The sequence below is a fragment of the Bidens hawaiensis genome, unplaced genomic scaffold (genome assembly GCF_021521415.1).
Source record: "Bidens hawaiensis isolate Kalapana, Puna unplaced genomic scaffold, B.hawaiensis_p1.1 tig00059211_1, whole genome shotgun sequence".
In the NCBI taxonomy this organism is placed as follows: Eukaryota; Viridiplantae; Streptophyta; class Magnoliopsida; order Asterales; family Asteraceae; genus Bidens; species Bidens hawaiensis.
This window is the reverse complement of record NW_027500679.1, coordinates 1-15,405: the sequence shown is the minus strand read 5'-3', so window position 1 is coordinate 15,405 and position 15,405 is coordinate 1. Positions and strand designations below refer to the sequence as shown.

The following is a 15,405-nucleotide window of genomic DNA, read 5'->3' as shown; positions in this document are numbered from 1 at the left end:
CCTTGCAGTTTGGCGCGTAGCCATATGGGATATTAGGAGGATTCCCAACCTTGAAGTTTGGCGCGTAGCCATATGGGATATTAGGAGGATTCCCAACCTTGAAGTTTGGCGCGTAGCCATATGGGATATTAGGAGGATTCCCAACCTTGGCGCGTAGCCATATGGGATATTAGGAGGATTCCCAACCTTGAAGTTTGGCGCGTAGCCATATGGGATATTAGGAGGATTCCCAACCTTGAAGTTTGGCGCGTAGCCATATGGGATATTAGGAGGATTCCCAACCTTGAAGTTTGGCGCGTAGCCTGATGCGCGCATGCACGGCGATAGAGTGGTGACTCGCAAGTGCGTGTGCATGGCGAAGGTCTCTTGCGCAAAACCCAGATGGTGGATTCCGCGGCGGCACATGCACGGCTGCGGAGTGAGAACCCCCGGGCGTGCGTACATGGCGGCGGAAGTCTAGTAACTTCTGGATCTGCAATTTAAGAGTCAGATTTGCAACTTTAGACCTAAAATCCAGGTCTGTAATCTTGACCTAGATCTGTAAATCAGATCTGGACAGATCTGTAGATTCGGAGCAGATTTAAAACCATCACAGATTCACGACCCTAAATCTGGAAGCCTCTTTTTAGATCTATGGATCTTTTTGAGCTTTAAATAGAACAAGCTTTGAAGCCTTTTTCTGTAAACTTCCAGATCTGCGTTTTTCTTGGGAGAGATCTGACAGCCGAGATGAAGATCGAAGGGCAGTTCGTTGCCGTCCCACGGATGGCGCCAATGTCGAAGCACGAAATGAATCTTACCTGATCCATGACGATGTTTCCACGGATTTTCGAGATGAACGAACCACGTCTTGATCTTCTTCTTCTACGGCAGCGCCGGCGACCTGCAACTGTGAGACCTGCGATGGCTTTTCTGGGGGTGTGGAGGCGACTGCTAAGATATCCTGAGGATTTCTTGTTCAAAGACACAAAAAGTGGTGGTGGCTCTTATTGAGCATGACCTATGATAAGGAGGTGGAGACCTCCTTATATAGAGTCTCATGGCCACCATCATGGTACCTTAATGGGCCTAGCCCAGTTAGGGTTACCTCCACAAAACCCCCTCAGCCCAATAACATCGTATTAGTCCATGTAATGAAATAAGCCAAACATAATAGATTTAGGGTCGTAGAACCGGGTTTTAGTACCATACCCCTACAACGTCAGTTCGCAAAAACAGCGCACGTGTTTTTTTGTTCGTCGATTCCAGAATCAACGAATTCGTATTCGTTCGCAGTTGCAACGCACATGTATTTTTTGTTTGTCGCATTTTTTTTATTTTTAACTACGTTAAATTGTTGTATGTAAGCGTGGGTGAATTTATATTTTGCTTTACTTTCGCGCTATAACTAGATACCAACCGAAGTGTCGTCGATTTGCCACAACAGTTTTTATTATGTTATTTTATTGTAACTGGATACCGATTGAATTGACCTGCACTCGTAACACATGGTATGATAGATATTACGACTGTTAACTAACTCGGTCGTTTTAAATGTCAAAAAATTCCCAAAACTTAATTTGGTTTCTTCCTCCCTACGAAACGAAAATTAATTTATATTTTCTTCCCCGTCGTGTGTGTGTATATATATATATATATGTGTGCATATAAACCCTTTTCTTTTTGCTTTTCAATCATCTCATTTGATTCTTCATTCCTTTCGATGGTCAAATTGAAACCAAATTTCTTTGTTGTTTGTTTTCAATCTTCGATGGTTTAAATAATAATAATAATAATAATAATAGCTAGGGTTCCATAGATCAATCGAAGTTGTTTTTTCTGTAGAATTAGGGCTTTAGTTGAGTCGAATTGAGGGGGGGGGGTTTGAATAATAATAATAATAATAATAATAATAATAATAATAATAATAATAATAATGTTTTTCAGTGGTGATCCTTCTTCGAATCGGAAGCGAGTGGATTTAGGGGGCCGTAGTTCAAAGGAACGAGACAGGAAGAAGCTTTTGGAGCAGGCCAAGTTAGAGAGGAACAAACGATCATGGATGCGCCAACAGAACTCAGCCGCTCTCGTCATTCAGGCACCTTCATTTCGATCTCAAACATGTTCATATATAATAATATAATATACTGTTTACAACACTAGTAGTAGTCATTGAATCATTTTCTGCAGAAATGCTTTAGAGGAAGAAAAGTGGTGAAAGCAGAGCGTGGAAATGCACGACAACGCTTTTATACCATTTATGGCAAACACTGTCAAAGAGCAGACAGGTGCTGTTACTTCCCAACGCTGTGCGTTTTATATGTTTTTATGCATAAAGTAACTGTTTTATCAAAATGTTATTGAAACAGCATTATTAAGTTTCTAATCATATTTGGCACATTAATTCTTAGTAGAAGCTTGTGGCATCTAACTCTTTGCTTGTGCTTGTTTTCATCATTCAGCCAATGCTTTGGACCCGATTCAGATTTTCTTCGGGAGTTGCATTATTTTGTTAGTCCACATAACGTTTCTGACTTTTCTACGCTTGTGGAGACATGCCGTTTGCTCTCACAGTTTGCGAAAGACAGTGGTAGTTTTTTTTATCCATTTTATAAATAAATCCACTTTTACCATAAGAAATTATCTTTATGGTATTCAGTATTTACACTTGTTTATCATGTGGCAGGGGGTGTTTTGAAGCTTTTTGGTGGCTCGGATTATTTGTCTAATCGTGCTCTGGTGGATTTTAGGGTTAAGATGCTTGCTTATGCCTGTATACAGGCTGTACATTATAATAGGTTTGTCTTATGTGATGTATTATACGAATATATGTATACATGTATGGTTTCTTGTTTTCTGTTGGAGTAAATGAGTAATATGTTATTTTGAACAGATATCAGTTCAAGGACGAACTGCTACCCACCTCTTCGGACTCTGGTTCTCCGATTAATATCCTGCTGAAAGCAGTAGCAATGTTGATTGATCCCAAACTTCCATGGCCTTGTAAGATAGTCAGCTATCTTTTGCAGAAAAACATATATTGCATATTCCGGGAGCTTGTTATTACTGGAAAGGTATACTTTTCAACTTCCACTTTCAACCCAATTGATTTGTTACTAGGCAAAATATAATCCGATATTACTCGTTAAAGTTTGGTTGTGCTGTTTTGTAGGAAAGTTATAAATCTGAAGGGCGCGTCGAGAAAGTGTCTTTGATGGAGACAGTTCTTGCTCTAGTTATTGCTCATACTGGTCAAGGACATTGTGTTTGTCTAGATGTTGACCTAAAATGTAGCTTTACTTCACAAATTCTTACAATTCCTTTTCTATGGCAGATTTTTCCCTACTTGAAGGAGGTAGTTGAAGTGTTTTAGATTTAGTTATTTGATCATTGCGACTTGAAGTTGCAATAATCAAATTTAAATGTTTGGATTGCTTGTGCTTCTTATTTGCTGTATGTCATCATCATCATACTCAGTATATCCCACCAATAGCAAAGTTATGGTAGACTTTGAAGAAGGTAAGATGTAGACAGCCTTACCTCTATCTCACAGGAATAGAGAGAGTGCTTCCGGTGAGACACCCGGCTCGATAGTAGTTTAGCATCAAGCCTTAGACATAAGACGCATAACACTCAATCATCGGGACACCGGCCGATTGGTGCATGTAACCTTGTCTTTCGGCTATCAACGCCACGACATGATGCCTGATTAATCTTCCGTCACTTTAACATTATTTTCACGAGATTAGTAAAAAACGTCAAAATTAGTGCAATTTCACTTTTGCCCACCTGAGGGTTCACACATATATATACATCATATGCGCGCACCACAAGCAAGACATTTCTTATTTTCTGTATGTCTAGGTAGTAATTAGTTTTGGTTGATCATTTTCATTACAACTGCAACAAATAGTTAAGCGCATGCTAAAAGTTACCTATTTTTCATTATTTCACCTAACCTAATAACATTTACTCCCATCTCATGAAACATCTCTTTTATACTCTTCACAAATGCTTTTTGTTTGCTGAAATATAATGAAAAGTAGTAGAGGCACATCCAAACACTATTTTGTACAACCATAATACCATATTGTTGCTTTGAATTTTTGGGTTCACATGTAAAGTTGTAAATCAGGTAAGAATTTGAGTGAAGTCTGATTTGGGCTAAGATTATTTTAGAGTCGGTCTTTTATTATAAGTGTATTTTCAGTTTGTTTATTTCTGGAGTTTTATTGTAGGATATAGATGATGGATTTTTATGTAGTTTTCTATTTAATAATTTAGGGTTTTTTTGTCTTTCAAGTTTGGGTCCTATTTAAAGGGTCCATTATCTTAATTATTATGTATGCAATGCAATATACGATTGTTAATTTCTTTTGTTCGAATCTGCTGCGATTTCTTGTGATAATATTCAGCTGTACCGGGTTCTGATTATTCAATGTTACTTTTAAACAATCAATAATTGTTTTATGTGCAGATTTATGTTACACGAGGATTATGCCAGCATTATCTTCATAATATGGCAACATGTACTGAAAGTTATGAAAAAGTATTGCCTGCTGACATGTCAGTTGAATCCCCTGGTTATACCTGTCTTCTTGGTAATTTACTGGAAGCAGTTGGAGTTGCTTTGGCTCGGCCTGCATGCCCATATGATATGGTACACAAATGCATTTTCTTTCTATTGTTTTCTTGAAAAAGAATTTGTGTTAGTAAGTTAATTACATTATCTTTCTCAGGCTATAGATTTTGCTAACGTTGCAACTTTATTGCTGGAGTTACTCCCCCCTATCCAAACATCAAATACAGGTAGTAGATAAGAAAGTATGTTATTCAGCACTCAAAATTCACTTGATTATTGAATTAGTCTTATTTAAAAAAATGTTAATATACTGTAGATTCAGTAACGGGTGATGATGATATGGTTATTGATGATGCACCAGAAGTAGTACCTCTTAGTAAAGAGTTGGAAAAACAGATTTCAAATGCTGTAGATCCGCGCTTTCTCTTACAACTGGTATGCTATATTGACGTTTTGTACTAGAGGTGTCTATTTCAACCCATTCATATGCAAACCTGTATACTACCAAGTGAAGAAGTTTATTTATAGAAGTATTATATTTAAATACTCAAAAGGTGCCCTACATATATACAAATGTACATGTATGAAGGAAAACAATCATAAAATGCTTTATTGCTAAAGAATTGCAAAGCTTGTTTTCTATATAATAATTCAATAATTTATGAAAACTATAATTTTGTATGTTATCGTATTGTAAACAATTGTACCTATACATATTTGCACGTAAGCGTATATGCAAGAGAAAGAAATTGTTAACATGCCGAATGATTGTAGAGAACATTTTAAATGAACGCAAATGAATATTTTTCTTAATAATTTATGAAAACAATAATTTTGTAGAGATATTAAATAAACACAAATGAATAAAAGAATTAAATAGATTACAAAAACTATAATTTTGTTTGGTGAATTTGTAAATAATTATCATATACATACTTGCACGTTACCATATATAAATGGAATTTTATTATGATGCCCTTCAATTGTAAAGAAGATTGTTAAATAAATACACAAGTGAAGCCACCTAATGTGTAGTCAAATGCTTACAATGTCCCACATGATATTTAAAAGAAATGATATTGTATTAGTAATATGGCTTATGGCTTTTGTAATATTCTGTAGAGATTTTTATCATCCTGTTTTTGCATATTACTTTTCAGAAATAAATGACTATTCTTAAACTCCTTTCTCTACTTGCCAAACAGACAAATGTACTTTTTGGAAACTCTTCACTTGTTGCTGATTCAACCGATAAAATAAGTGACAAGGAAGCAGCAGCCATTGGTGCAGCTTGTTCTTTTCTCCATGTGACTTTTACCATTTTGCCCCTGGAGCGTATCATGACAGTTTTAGCTTATAGAACCGAGCTAGTATCTGTACTCTGGAATTTCATGAAACGATGCCATAAAAATCAAAATTGGTCTTGCTTGTCGACTGTATCACCATACCTGCCCGCTGATGCTTTCGGCTGGCTCCTCCCTTTAGCGGTTTTCTGCCCCGTGTACAAGTATACATCTTATTTTTTTATTATATCTTTTAACTTATGATAATTTAATATAACTTCAAAATCATATGTTTGTAATTAGGCACATGCTTATGATTGTTGACAATGAAGAGTTCTATGAGCAGGAAAAGCCTTTGTCACTAAAGGACATCAGATTATTGATTGTTATGCTAAAACAGGTATTCTTTCTTTGTTACTTTTTTGATTGATGACGTCAGTCGTTGTCACTATATTTATTGTTGCTTCTTTGTACAGGATTTGTGGCAGATTCTTTGGTTAAACCCTGTGGCACCAATGAAGTTTAATACAAACACTCTTTCGTTAAAGAAGCACCGTGTTGAGTTTGTTCAATATAGGGTTATTGTTGCAGCTTCTGAACTTCTTTCACAGGTATGAAGAAGTTGCATCAATAATTGTAGTTTTTTCATATTTTGATTTGAGATGATTTGTAAATCTACAATACAGTTGCAAGATTGGAATAATAGAAGGCAGTTTGTACATCCAAGTAACTTCCATGCGGATGGAGTTAACGATCATTTCATTTCTCAGGCAATGCTTATTCTTGCTTCACCATTAACTTATTGTTAGAGAATATTGCGCAAATGGTCCCTGTTTTTTGACACTTTGACCATATTGCAAGTTTGGTTCTTGGGGTTAAAAAGTTGCAAACTTAGTTTAAATTGTGAGAGGGTTGCACGTTGAGTACCCATCGTTAATACCAGTTAAATTTTAACAAAAAAATGATGTTATGTGGGTAATAGTCTTTTTTCGAAATTTGAACAATAATAAAACACACTTTCAAACTCCTAACGTCGACTTTATCACCTTTGATCAATGCATGATTAAAGGTTTGGTTCATAATCGAAGCTGATGAAGTCAACGTTTTGAGTTATGCAGTTTAAAAGAGTATTTTGTTAGGGTTCCAAATTTGAACACAGAGAATTATCTTCTTACATGAATTACACATGACGTCACTTTTCCGTTAAAAACTATCTGGGATTAACGGCGGGGACTAAATGTGCAACCCTCTCACAAATGTTTGGACTAAGTTTGCAAATTTTGGAATATGTGGACCAAACTTGCAATGTGGTCAAATCATAGGGATAATTTGTGCAATTTCTTCTTCTTCTTCTTCTTCTTCTTCTTATTATTATTATTATTATTATTATTATTATTTAATCATCATCATCATCATCATCGTGGCTAGCAGGCTATGATTGAAAACACAAGGGCGTATGACATACTGAAACAGGCTCCTTTCTTGGTGCCATTTACTAGCAGAGTTAAATTATTCACTGTGAGTTAAAACTCTTGTTACAAGTTTCTATCTTGTTTATACCCAAGGTTCATAATTCATATTTATATTTTAACTCTACAGTCACAGCTTGCTGCAATCAAGGAAAGACCCGGGTCCCACTCACTTTTTAACCGAACCACATTTAAGATAAGACGAGACGGTGTTCTAGAAGATGCTTTTAGTCAGTTGAGCACATTATCTGAAGAAGATCTCCGTGGAGTGGTACATATATGTTGCATCAAGTTTATTTTATTTTCTATTTTATAAAATTTTTATATAAGATGATGTTTCATGTTTTGATGGTGATATGGGCATGTAGATTCGGGTTACTTTTGTGAATGAATTTGGAGTAGAGGAGGCGGGCATTGATGGTGGTGGGATTTTTAAAGACTTTATGGAGGATATCACTCGAGCAGCTTTTGATATGCAGTATGGACTATTTAAGGTCAATACCTATACAGTTGTACAACATAATCTTGTGTCTTGCACATACACTTGCTTTTGATCATTTGTAAATTTAAGGTTTGCTTTTGATATATCTAGGAGACAATTGATCACCTATTATATCCTAATCCTGGATCGGGAATGATACACGAACAACATCTGCAATTTTTCCACTTTCTTGGAATTATTCTTGGAAAGGTGCAAAACTATTTGATATCGTCTTCTCTTTTGATCATCTAGAACCACATGCCATTATTTATGTAATATTTTAGTTGCCATAATTTCTGATTTTTTATGAGGGATTATTTCTCATATTCGTGATGTTGCAGGCAATGTTTGAAGGGATTCTGGTTGATATACCATTTGCTACATTTTTTTTGAGCAAGCTGAAGCAAAAGTAAGTATTTTCATAGTTTAAATAAGTGTATATTGCTCTCCTAATTGTTTCATTTGAGATAATGGAGAAAATAAGCTTGTAAATAACCGAACAAACATGAACAGATGATCGAACGCGAACGAGTATCTTGTTCGTGTTTGTTTGTTAAGAAATTGAGTGTTTACCCGTTCATTTGTTAATGGTAGTAACGAACGGTTCACAAATGTACACGAACACGAACGAACAAACATAACTGAACAAACATAACCGAGCGAACACCAGTTATAAGTAAGCCTGAGCATCATTTATTGGGCAAAAAAATAATAAAGCTAGACTAAATTTTATTTGGTGATATTTTATTTTTATAAAACTAGACTAAGTTGTTATTGGTGCTATTTTAATTTTATACAATTAGACTGGCCTAAAAAGTTACAATATATAACGAAATGTTTCCAAACAGACGGACATAAATGAACGGTCGTCCATGAACATAAATGAACTAAGGAGACTTGTTTTCATGTTTTTTTTAACTAAATGAACAAACAATGTTAAGGCGATACAACACCCATATTTACTTGTTTATAGTATTATATTTATTTTTTTTAATGCAGTTACAAATTTTGTCCTTTAAACAAAGTCAATTTATGGATCGTGTCCCTTTTTTAGTTTGTTTACAGGCGGTGTCCTGTAAACATTTTTTTTCTACACGTTATGTCCTTTAACGCTAACTGGGTTAGAAAAGCTCAGTTAAATATCGTCACGTGAGTCGCATGTGAGGGCTTTTTGGTCTTTTCATCTATACCTGCAAATTTATTGTCAATTCCCTCCTCTTTACCCCCCCCCCCCTCTCCCCTCCAATTAGGGCTTCAATTCAATAACCCAAATTAGGGCTCGATGCGAATTTCCCTACTCCGCAACAACCACCGCTCGCCGACCACATCATTTTCTTTTCCCCAAATAAAATAATGGAGTTCAATTAGGGTTTTGGATGAAGACCAGCCGATGTAGAATGATTTCAGCCACAGAAGATGCGATGATGGAGGTGGAGAAATCAAATAACAGAGTGAGGGCTGTTGAGGATGGTTGCTGTTAATTAGGGTTTCGATTTGTGCGGTTAATTAGGATTGCAGCAGATTTATAACAATCCCGTCGTCTTCCTCGCCGGAGAAGATGACTGGAGATGGTGCCGGATTTACAGAAAGACGATCGGAGATGGTGCCGAATTTACATAAGGGTGTACAGATTTTGTGGTAAAAGAAAATGAACAACGTGGGTGTTGCAATGGTGATGGTGTGGTGGCGATGGTCCATTTGGTGAGCAGGGTGGTGGTGGTGGTTGGTGGGTTGAATGAAGATGAAAGGTGGGTGGGATGGTGGGGCCGAAGGTGCAGCAGCCATTGGAAGGCAAGATCTCCGGCGATATGGTAAGTGGTGACCTAAGAAGAAAGGGAGTTGATTTGGTGATGGTAGTTGTGGGGTCACGGCTGAGAACGGTGGTTGGTATGGTGGCTAGGAAGTGGTGGTGTTGGTGTGGAGACAGGGAGGGAGAGGAGTAGAGAGAGAGAGAGAAAGAAGACTAGAAGAGAGAGAGAGTCTCTTTAATATCTATTATTTATTTTTACAATAATATATTTGAATCACTTCGTCGAAAAGACCAAAAAGCCCTCACATGCGACTCACGTGATGATATTTAACTGAGCTTTTCTAGCCTAGTTAGCGTAAAGGACATAACGTGTAGGAAAAAAATGTTTAAAGGACACCGCTTGTAAACAAACTAAAAAAGGGACACGATCCATAAATTGGCTTTGTTCAAAGGACAAAATTTGTAATTCTCTGTTTTAATTTCTCCATCATGCCTTTATTTGCATTTTCTAACTATAATCCCCTTTCAGGCACAACTATTTGAATGATTTGCCGTCTTTGGATCCTGAATTATATCGCCACCTTATTTTTCTAAAGGTTTGTTTTTTGAAAAAATAATGGTTTTTAAGTTGTAAGAGAATTGTAACCTCTTTTGAACAAACTTTTATTGCAGCGGTATGAAGGTGACTTGGCAGAGTTAGAATTATACTTTGTAATTTTTAATAATGACTTCGGGGAACAAACAGCAGAAGAACTAATCCAAAATGGAAAGAATGTACGCGTTGGTAATGACAATGTTATCACATTTATTCATCTTGTTGCCAATCACCGTCTCAATACTCAGGTGTTTTATTTATTATGTTTTTATTATATCTTTTGTAGTTTTATTTATGTTAAGCGTCACTCATATATGCGTTGTGTTTTTAGATACGCCTACAAAGTTCTCATTTCTTAAGAGGATTTCAACAGCTTATTCAGAAAGATTGGATTGACATGTTTAACGAGCATGAACTTCAGGTCTTGTGATCTTTTGATTTGTAGAGATGTGGATTATTATTAGCTTTAACCGAACATACAATTGGATATGAACAGGTTTTCTTGTTCATGTTCATTCAATAAGAAAATGAACTTGTTCGTGTATATTTGTTTATTATTAACAGTATAAATGAATGGTTCACAAACATAAACGAACTAACTTAGCTTTACATAAGTGACCAAATAAAACTGAGCTAAAACCGATTTTGGGCCTGAGGAGTTATTATAACTAGAGTGAATTGTAATAGGTCTAAAAGGTAAATGTATATATTAACTAATAATGTAAACGAACAAACTCAACAAATGTAAACTAACGGGACATAAATGATAGAATGAGACGTGTTCATGTTTATTCAGTTAGTTAAATGAACAAAATATGCTGTTCATGTTCATTCGTTTATTATAAACGAACTTCCGTCAAATGGTTCATGAACACTGAACATTGAGTTGGTTTCCAAGCCTATTAATTATGAACACTTCCGTCAAACAGTGCAAACAAGTTTTTTAAGCAGCTAAGGGTTCAGAATCGTTGGTCTTCTGAATGATTTTTTTTTAATTTATGTATATATATTTTTTAGATTTAGATTATTATTTTATATTTTTATATTTTTATAATTACATTTAATGCACACTTAACTTGTTTGTTTTCTGTTTCAACTACATTCTGCAGCTTCTTATATCAGGGTCAGTTGATGGATTCGATGTGGATGATCTTCGTTCAAACACAAATTATGCTGGCGGATATCATCGTGTAAGTTTAGATTTTATTTTATTCTTATTTAAATTTAATCTACCAGCACTTTCTTTAAATTTAATCTACCAGCACTTTCTATCAGAAGTCATACGTGCTATTTATTATCTTTATAGGAACATTATGTCATTGAGATGTTTTGGGAGATTCTCAAGAACTTTTCCTTGGAAAATCAGCACAAGTTTTTGAAGTAAGATTGACTTCTTTGACACTATTAGTAGGGCTTGTAAATGAATAGAACGTACACACTCAATTAAACGAACCGAACAAATGATAAAACACGGAACAATTAGGAGTTTTCTTGTCCGTGTTTGTTTGTTAATAAAACAAATGTGTTCTTGTTCGTTAGGTTCGTTTGTTAACAATGTAAAAGAATTTACGAACATAAGTAAACATATTATGAACGAACATAACTGAGCCAAGACTAATTTTGTGAACAACAATGTGTTGGGCCTAAAAAGTTATTAAAACTTGACTATATTATAACAAGGTTAGAAAGTTTTAACAGAATTTTTAATGAACGTAAAAGAACGAAGATAAACAAATGTAAACTAACGAACATAAATGAACAAACGAGACACATGTGTTCATGTTCGTTTGTTTATCAAATAAACATAAACGAATTCCTGTCAAACTGTTCATGAACGATTCATCAAACGTTCAGTTCATTTACACTCCTAGTTATTATTACTTTTTTATTCATTTATTGTTCTAGTTTAATCAGTTTCGTAATGTCTATTTTTGATTTTATGTTAATTCTAAGCTAGTCCTCTAATATTCAATGCTTCAGATTTTGCATATATATAGGCTCAATCTTTTTTAACTTAATAACAATCTTTTTAAATTTATAATTGCTAAAATATTTTTTTAGGTTTGTGACGGGATGTTCAAGAGGTCCTCTGCTAGGATTCAAGTATTTGGAACCCTTATTTTGTATACAACGGTACGATGTCTATATATTATGGTGAAACTTACAATAATATAATACGTACTATTTGGTGTATTATTTATTGGTTTTACAGAGCTGCTGGTAGTGCTTCTGAAGAAGCTCTTGGACGATTACCGACATCAGCAACTTGTATGAATCTGTTAAAGCTTCCTCCATATCGAAGGTTTGTTATTGTTCTCTAATTCATAAGAAGAAAGATAAGGTATAATGGTCATATATTAAATTAAGATATGCGAATTACCGAACCGAAATGGATCTTGTTCATGCTCATTTGTTAAGCATTTATCAAACAAACAAACGGTTCACTAAATATTTCTTTTGAGTAATAACGCCTGATACTTGAGTTTAAGAAGGTTTTGTATAACAATAACTGTTACGTGAATTTGTTTTCGTTTGTTTGTTTATAGTTTTTTAAAGTATCAAACACAAGCAAAATCACTCCATAACAAACGAACACGAACAAGACATTCCATTCGGTTTGTGAAATTTAGGTACTAGGGTTTCTTGTATGAGAGTTGAGATGAGAAACTAAGAAAAAAAAAATTAAATGTTAGGATACTAGAAGATAAAACAACATAAAGTATAAAAACAATTAATGACCGAGTATAAACTAATGAACATGAACAAACATGAATGGACTAATATATAATGAATATAAACAAACAAATTACCAAATGTTCACACAATTGAACAAAAGCGATTTTGATGAGTTACCTCAGACATATAGTACGAGAATAACTTTGTATAAATATCTAGATTGAATGATTTAGCTTCAGACCTTTAGTCTAACTTTATAGCTTTAAACATCGATAAAACATTTGCCTTTGCTTAACAATTAGACATACAAACACAATTGAACAAAAGCGATCTCTGTTCGTGTTCGTTCACCGAACTGAATTCCTTGTTTATGTGTGGCATTTATTAAACGAACATAAAAACGTTCAGTTCGTTTACGAAATAAGTAAATATGGATTTTGAAGTAATTAAATAAATGGATATATGTGATCAGTTTTTCTTTTTTTGTTTTTTTCCCGGGTAAATATGATATTATGCAAGTTTTTAGGGGGTATATGTTAAATTGCCTCATGATTTATTAGCTAAACAGGTAGCCAGCCCTGACTGTATTTTAAATGCATATAACCTCTTAAATCGCTATGTTTAGGTATTTATAGTTTTATTGTTATGGTATTACAAAAGAAAGTAGTTATTTACGCTTGAACATATATTTCCAGTAAAGAGCAAATGGAGCAGAAGCTGTTGTATGCTATAAATGCGGAAGCGGGATTCGATTTAAGTTGAACATATTTTGTTTTAGACCGTGCGGTAATCAAACTGAAACCAAAGGTAGGTGATATGTTTGATATTTAAGGAGAGCATGATGTACATAATGTAGTTGTGGTCTTGCAGCTGCAATGCAATGTAGAATATGACATTTTTATAAGGGAAAAAGAGGGTTTGAATTGATTTTGTAGATGGATTGTTTTTCAATTTCTGGTTCAACCAATGGCTAGTTGATATTCTATCATCACTTTTCTTTGTTCATGTGTTATTATTGTATTTGTGTTGGCTGTAAAAATCACAACTAAACACCAATTAATCTCCGATTAATACCTTAGTGACTCTTACCGACTTGTCGCCGATTGGTGCCCTATGTCCAAAATCAATCAAAGTTGAAAATTTATATGTAAGTTTTAAAATTTACATATGAATTTTAATCAGATCAATAATTTCTAATCACTGACTCACCGATCTCTATCGCCCTACAATGCTACTTACTATTAGCGAATGAGTGATTAAACATGTGCATACCTTTATCAAAAGTAGAGTAAGTTCAATAGCAAATACCGTATTTAAAACTATATTTCAAATCAATTTCATAGTTGAATAAATAAGCTATTCACACATGAACTATTATCCACCAAGAGAGAAAAGTTTCACAGTTGAATTATATATATTTACTAGCTTATATCCCGCGTGTATGTTACACACAGTTGAAAAAAAATTATTTTAACACATTAATATTAATAAATATAATCTATAAAAATTTAAAATCAAAATAACATACAACCAAGTAACTTAAATGTAAACACAATTAAAGTTAAATAATAAGTGCATAAAGTTATGTTTTAAAGTGTTACAAAATGTTCAAATGAGAGTTAACTTCTAGTGTGAACAATGCAGATTTTTGTCGATCATACTCACAAATGAAACAACTCTAAATTGGCATTAGAAGTGATCATAATGTTTTCCCATAAAGTTTACAAACTTGACAATTCACATTACTAAAAAGGGACTTAAAAAAGAGCGTCTTTCGAGAACCCGTAATTCAATACAACTTTAGCAATTGACTTATTCCTAATATCAGGATTCAACATCATCTGCATTTAATCAGGATAAAAAATAAATAACAATAACATAATCTTGATGTGACAAATAAACACCCAAATTCGTTAAAAAAAAGAGAGAAAATTAGTAATTGAATTGAACCTATCATAATGCCTATAGGTGATCAAATCGGGTTGGTCAAAGGAATCGGAACCGGTTCAGAACCGGTTCCGTTAGTCAACATCACTGTTTAAACCGGTTCCATGGTCGAACCGGTTAGGGAACCGAACCGGTTCCCCAACCCTCGGACCCGGAACCGGTGGAACCGGTTCTGACCGGTTCCTAAACCGGTTCTTACACTGTAACCGGTTCCAACCGGTTACAGTGTAAAATATTATTTTTTTTTTCGTTTTTCGTTTCCGCTGCTTGTGTAGGTGATGATTTGTGTTCTTCTGATTTCTGAAGAGGCTCATGCTACTTTTGTTGTTCACCCACAGAGCAATGGTAAACAACATATTGAACTTAATGCTATGAGTGTCAGCGTGTTTGAATTGATTAGTCTGTATCGTGTATCGTGTAATGGTGAACTTAAATCTGTATCGTGTTACATTTGTTGAGTTTGCTATGTATTATAGTCTTTTGGCTTACGCAAGTCAAATGCTGAATTATAATCAAGAGCGGTGTTATACGATTCGTATTTGTATAACATGTTAAATAAAAAAAACAATTAACATAAAATTCATTTTATTTACTTTAAGAAGTTCAAAAAAAAAAGGTTACATGTTTTAAAATATTCAAAAAC

At 34.5% G+C, this 15,405-nt stretch overlaps 1 protein-coding gene across 2 annotated transcripts; it reads left to right on the top strand.

The window, feature by feature from the left end:
• The first annotated feature begins 1,902 nt into the window (after positions 1 to 1,902).
• LOC143602613 (E3 ubiquitin-protein ligase UPL6-like) lies at positions 1,903 to 13,778 on the top strand. 2 transcript variants are annotated; one of them, XM_077079660.1, is made up of 26 exons: positions 1,903 to 2,077; positions 2,170 to 2,267; positions 2,442 to 2,569; positions 2,666 to 2,777; positions 2,873 to 3,053; positions 3,152 to 3,334; positions 4,457 to 4,639; positions 4,719 to 4,788; positions 4,878 to 4,996; positions 5,767 to 6,068; positions 6,148 to 6,244; positions 6,321 to 6,455; positions 6,531 to 6,614; positions 7,276 to 7,362; positions 7,444 to 7,584; positions 7,682 to 7,807; positions 7,906 to 8,004; positions 8,136 to 8,203; positions 10,074 to 10,140; positions 10,217 to 10,387; positions 10,471 to 10,560; positions 11,249 to 11,329; positions 11,446 to 11,519; positions 12,201 to 12,272; positions 12,352 to 12,441; positions 13,511 to 13,778. In XM_077079660.1, exons 1-26 carry the CDS (start codon positions 1,916 to 1,918, stop codon positions 13,575 to 13,577), a joined length of 3,087 nt encoding a protein of 1,028 aa, XP_076935775.1. In that variant the 5' UTR covers positions 1,903 to 1,915; the 3' UTR covers positions 13,578 to 13,778. The 2 variants fall into 2 exon arrangements, with proteins under 2 accessions (XP_076935775.1, XP_076935774.1); XM_077079659.1 differs by having other exon boundaries at positions 4,719 to 4,791; positions 13,511 to 13,777.
• The last annotated feature ends 1,627 nt before the right edge of the window (positions 13,779 to 15,405 follow it).

Bases quoted from the DNA above. Each gene is read 5' to 3' on its own strand.
- LOC143602613 (XM_077079659.1), top strand. From the start codon at position 1,916: ATGTTTTTCAGTGGTGATCCTTCTTCGAATCGGAAGCGAGTGGATTTA. The intron at 4,997-5,766 runs GTATGCTATATT...CTTGCCAAACAG, and splicing joins CGCGCTTTCTCTTACAACTG to ACAAATGTACTTTTTGGAAA. The intron at 6,245-6,320 runs GTATTCTTTCTT...TTCTTTGTACAG, and splicing joins TGATTGTTATGCTAAAACAG to GATTTGTGGCAGATTCTTTG.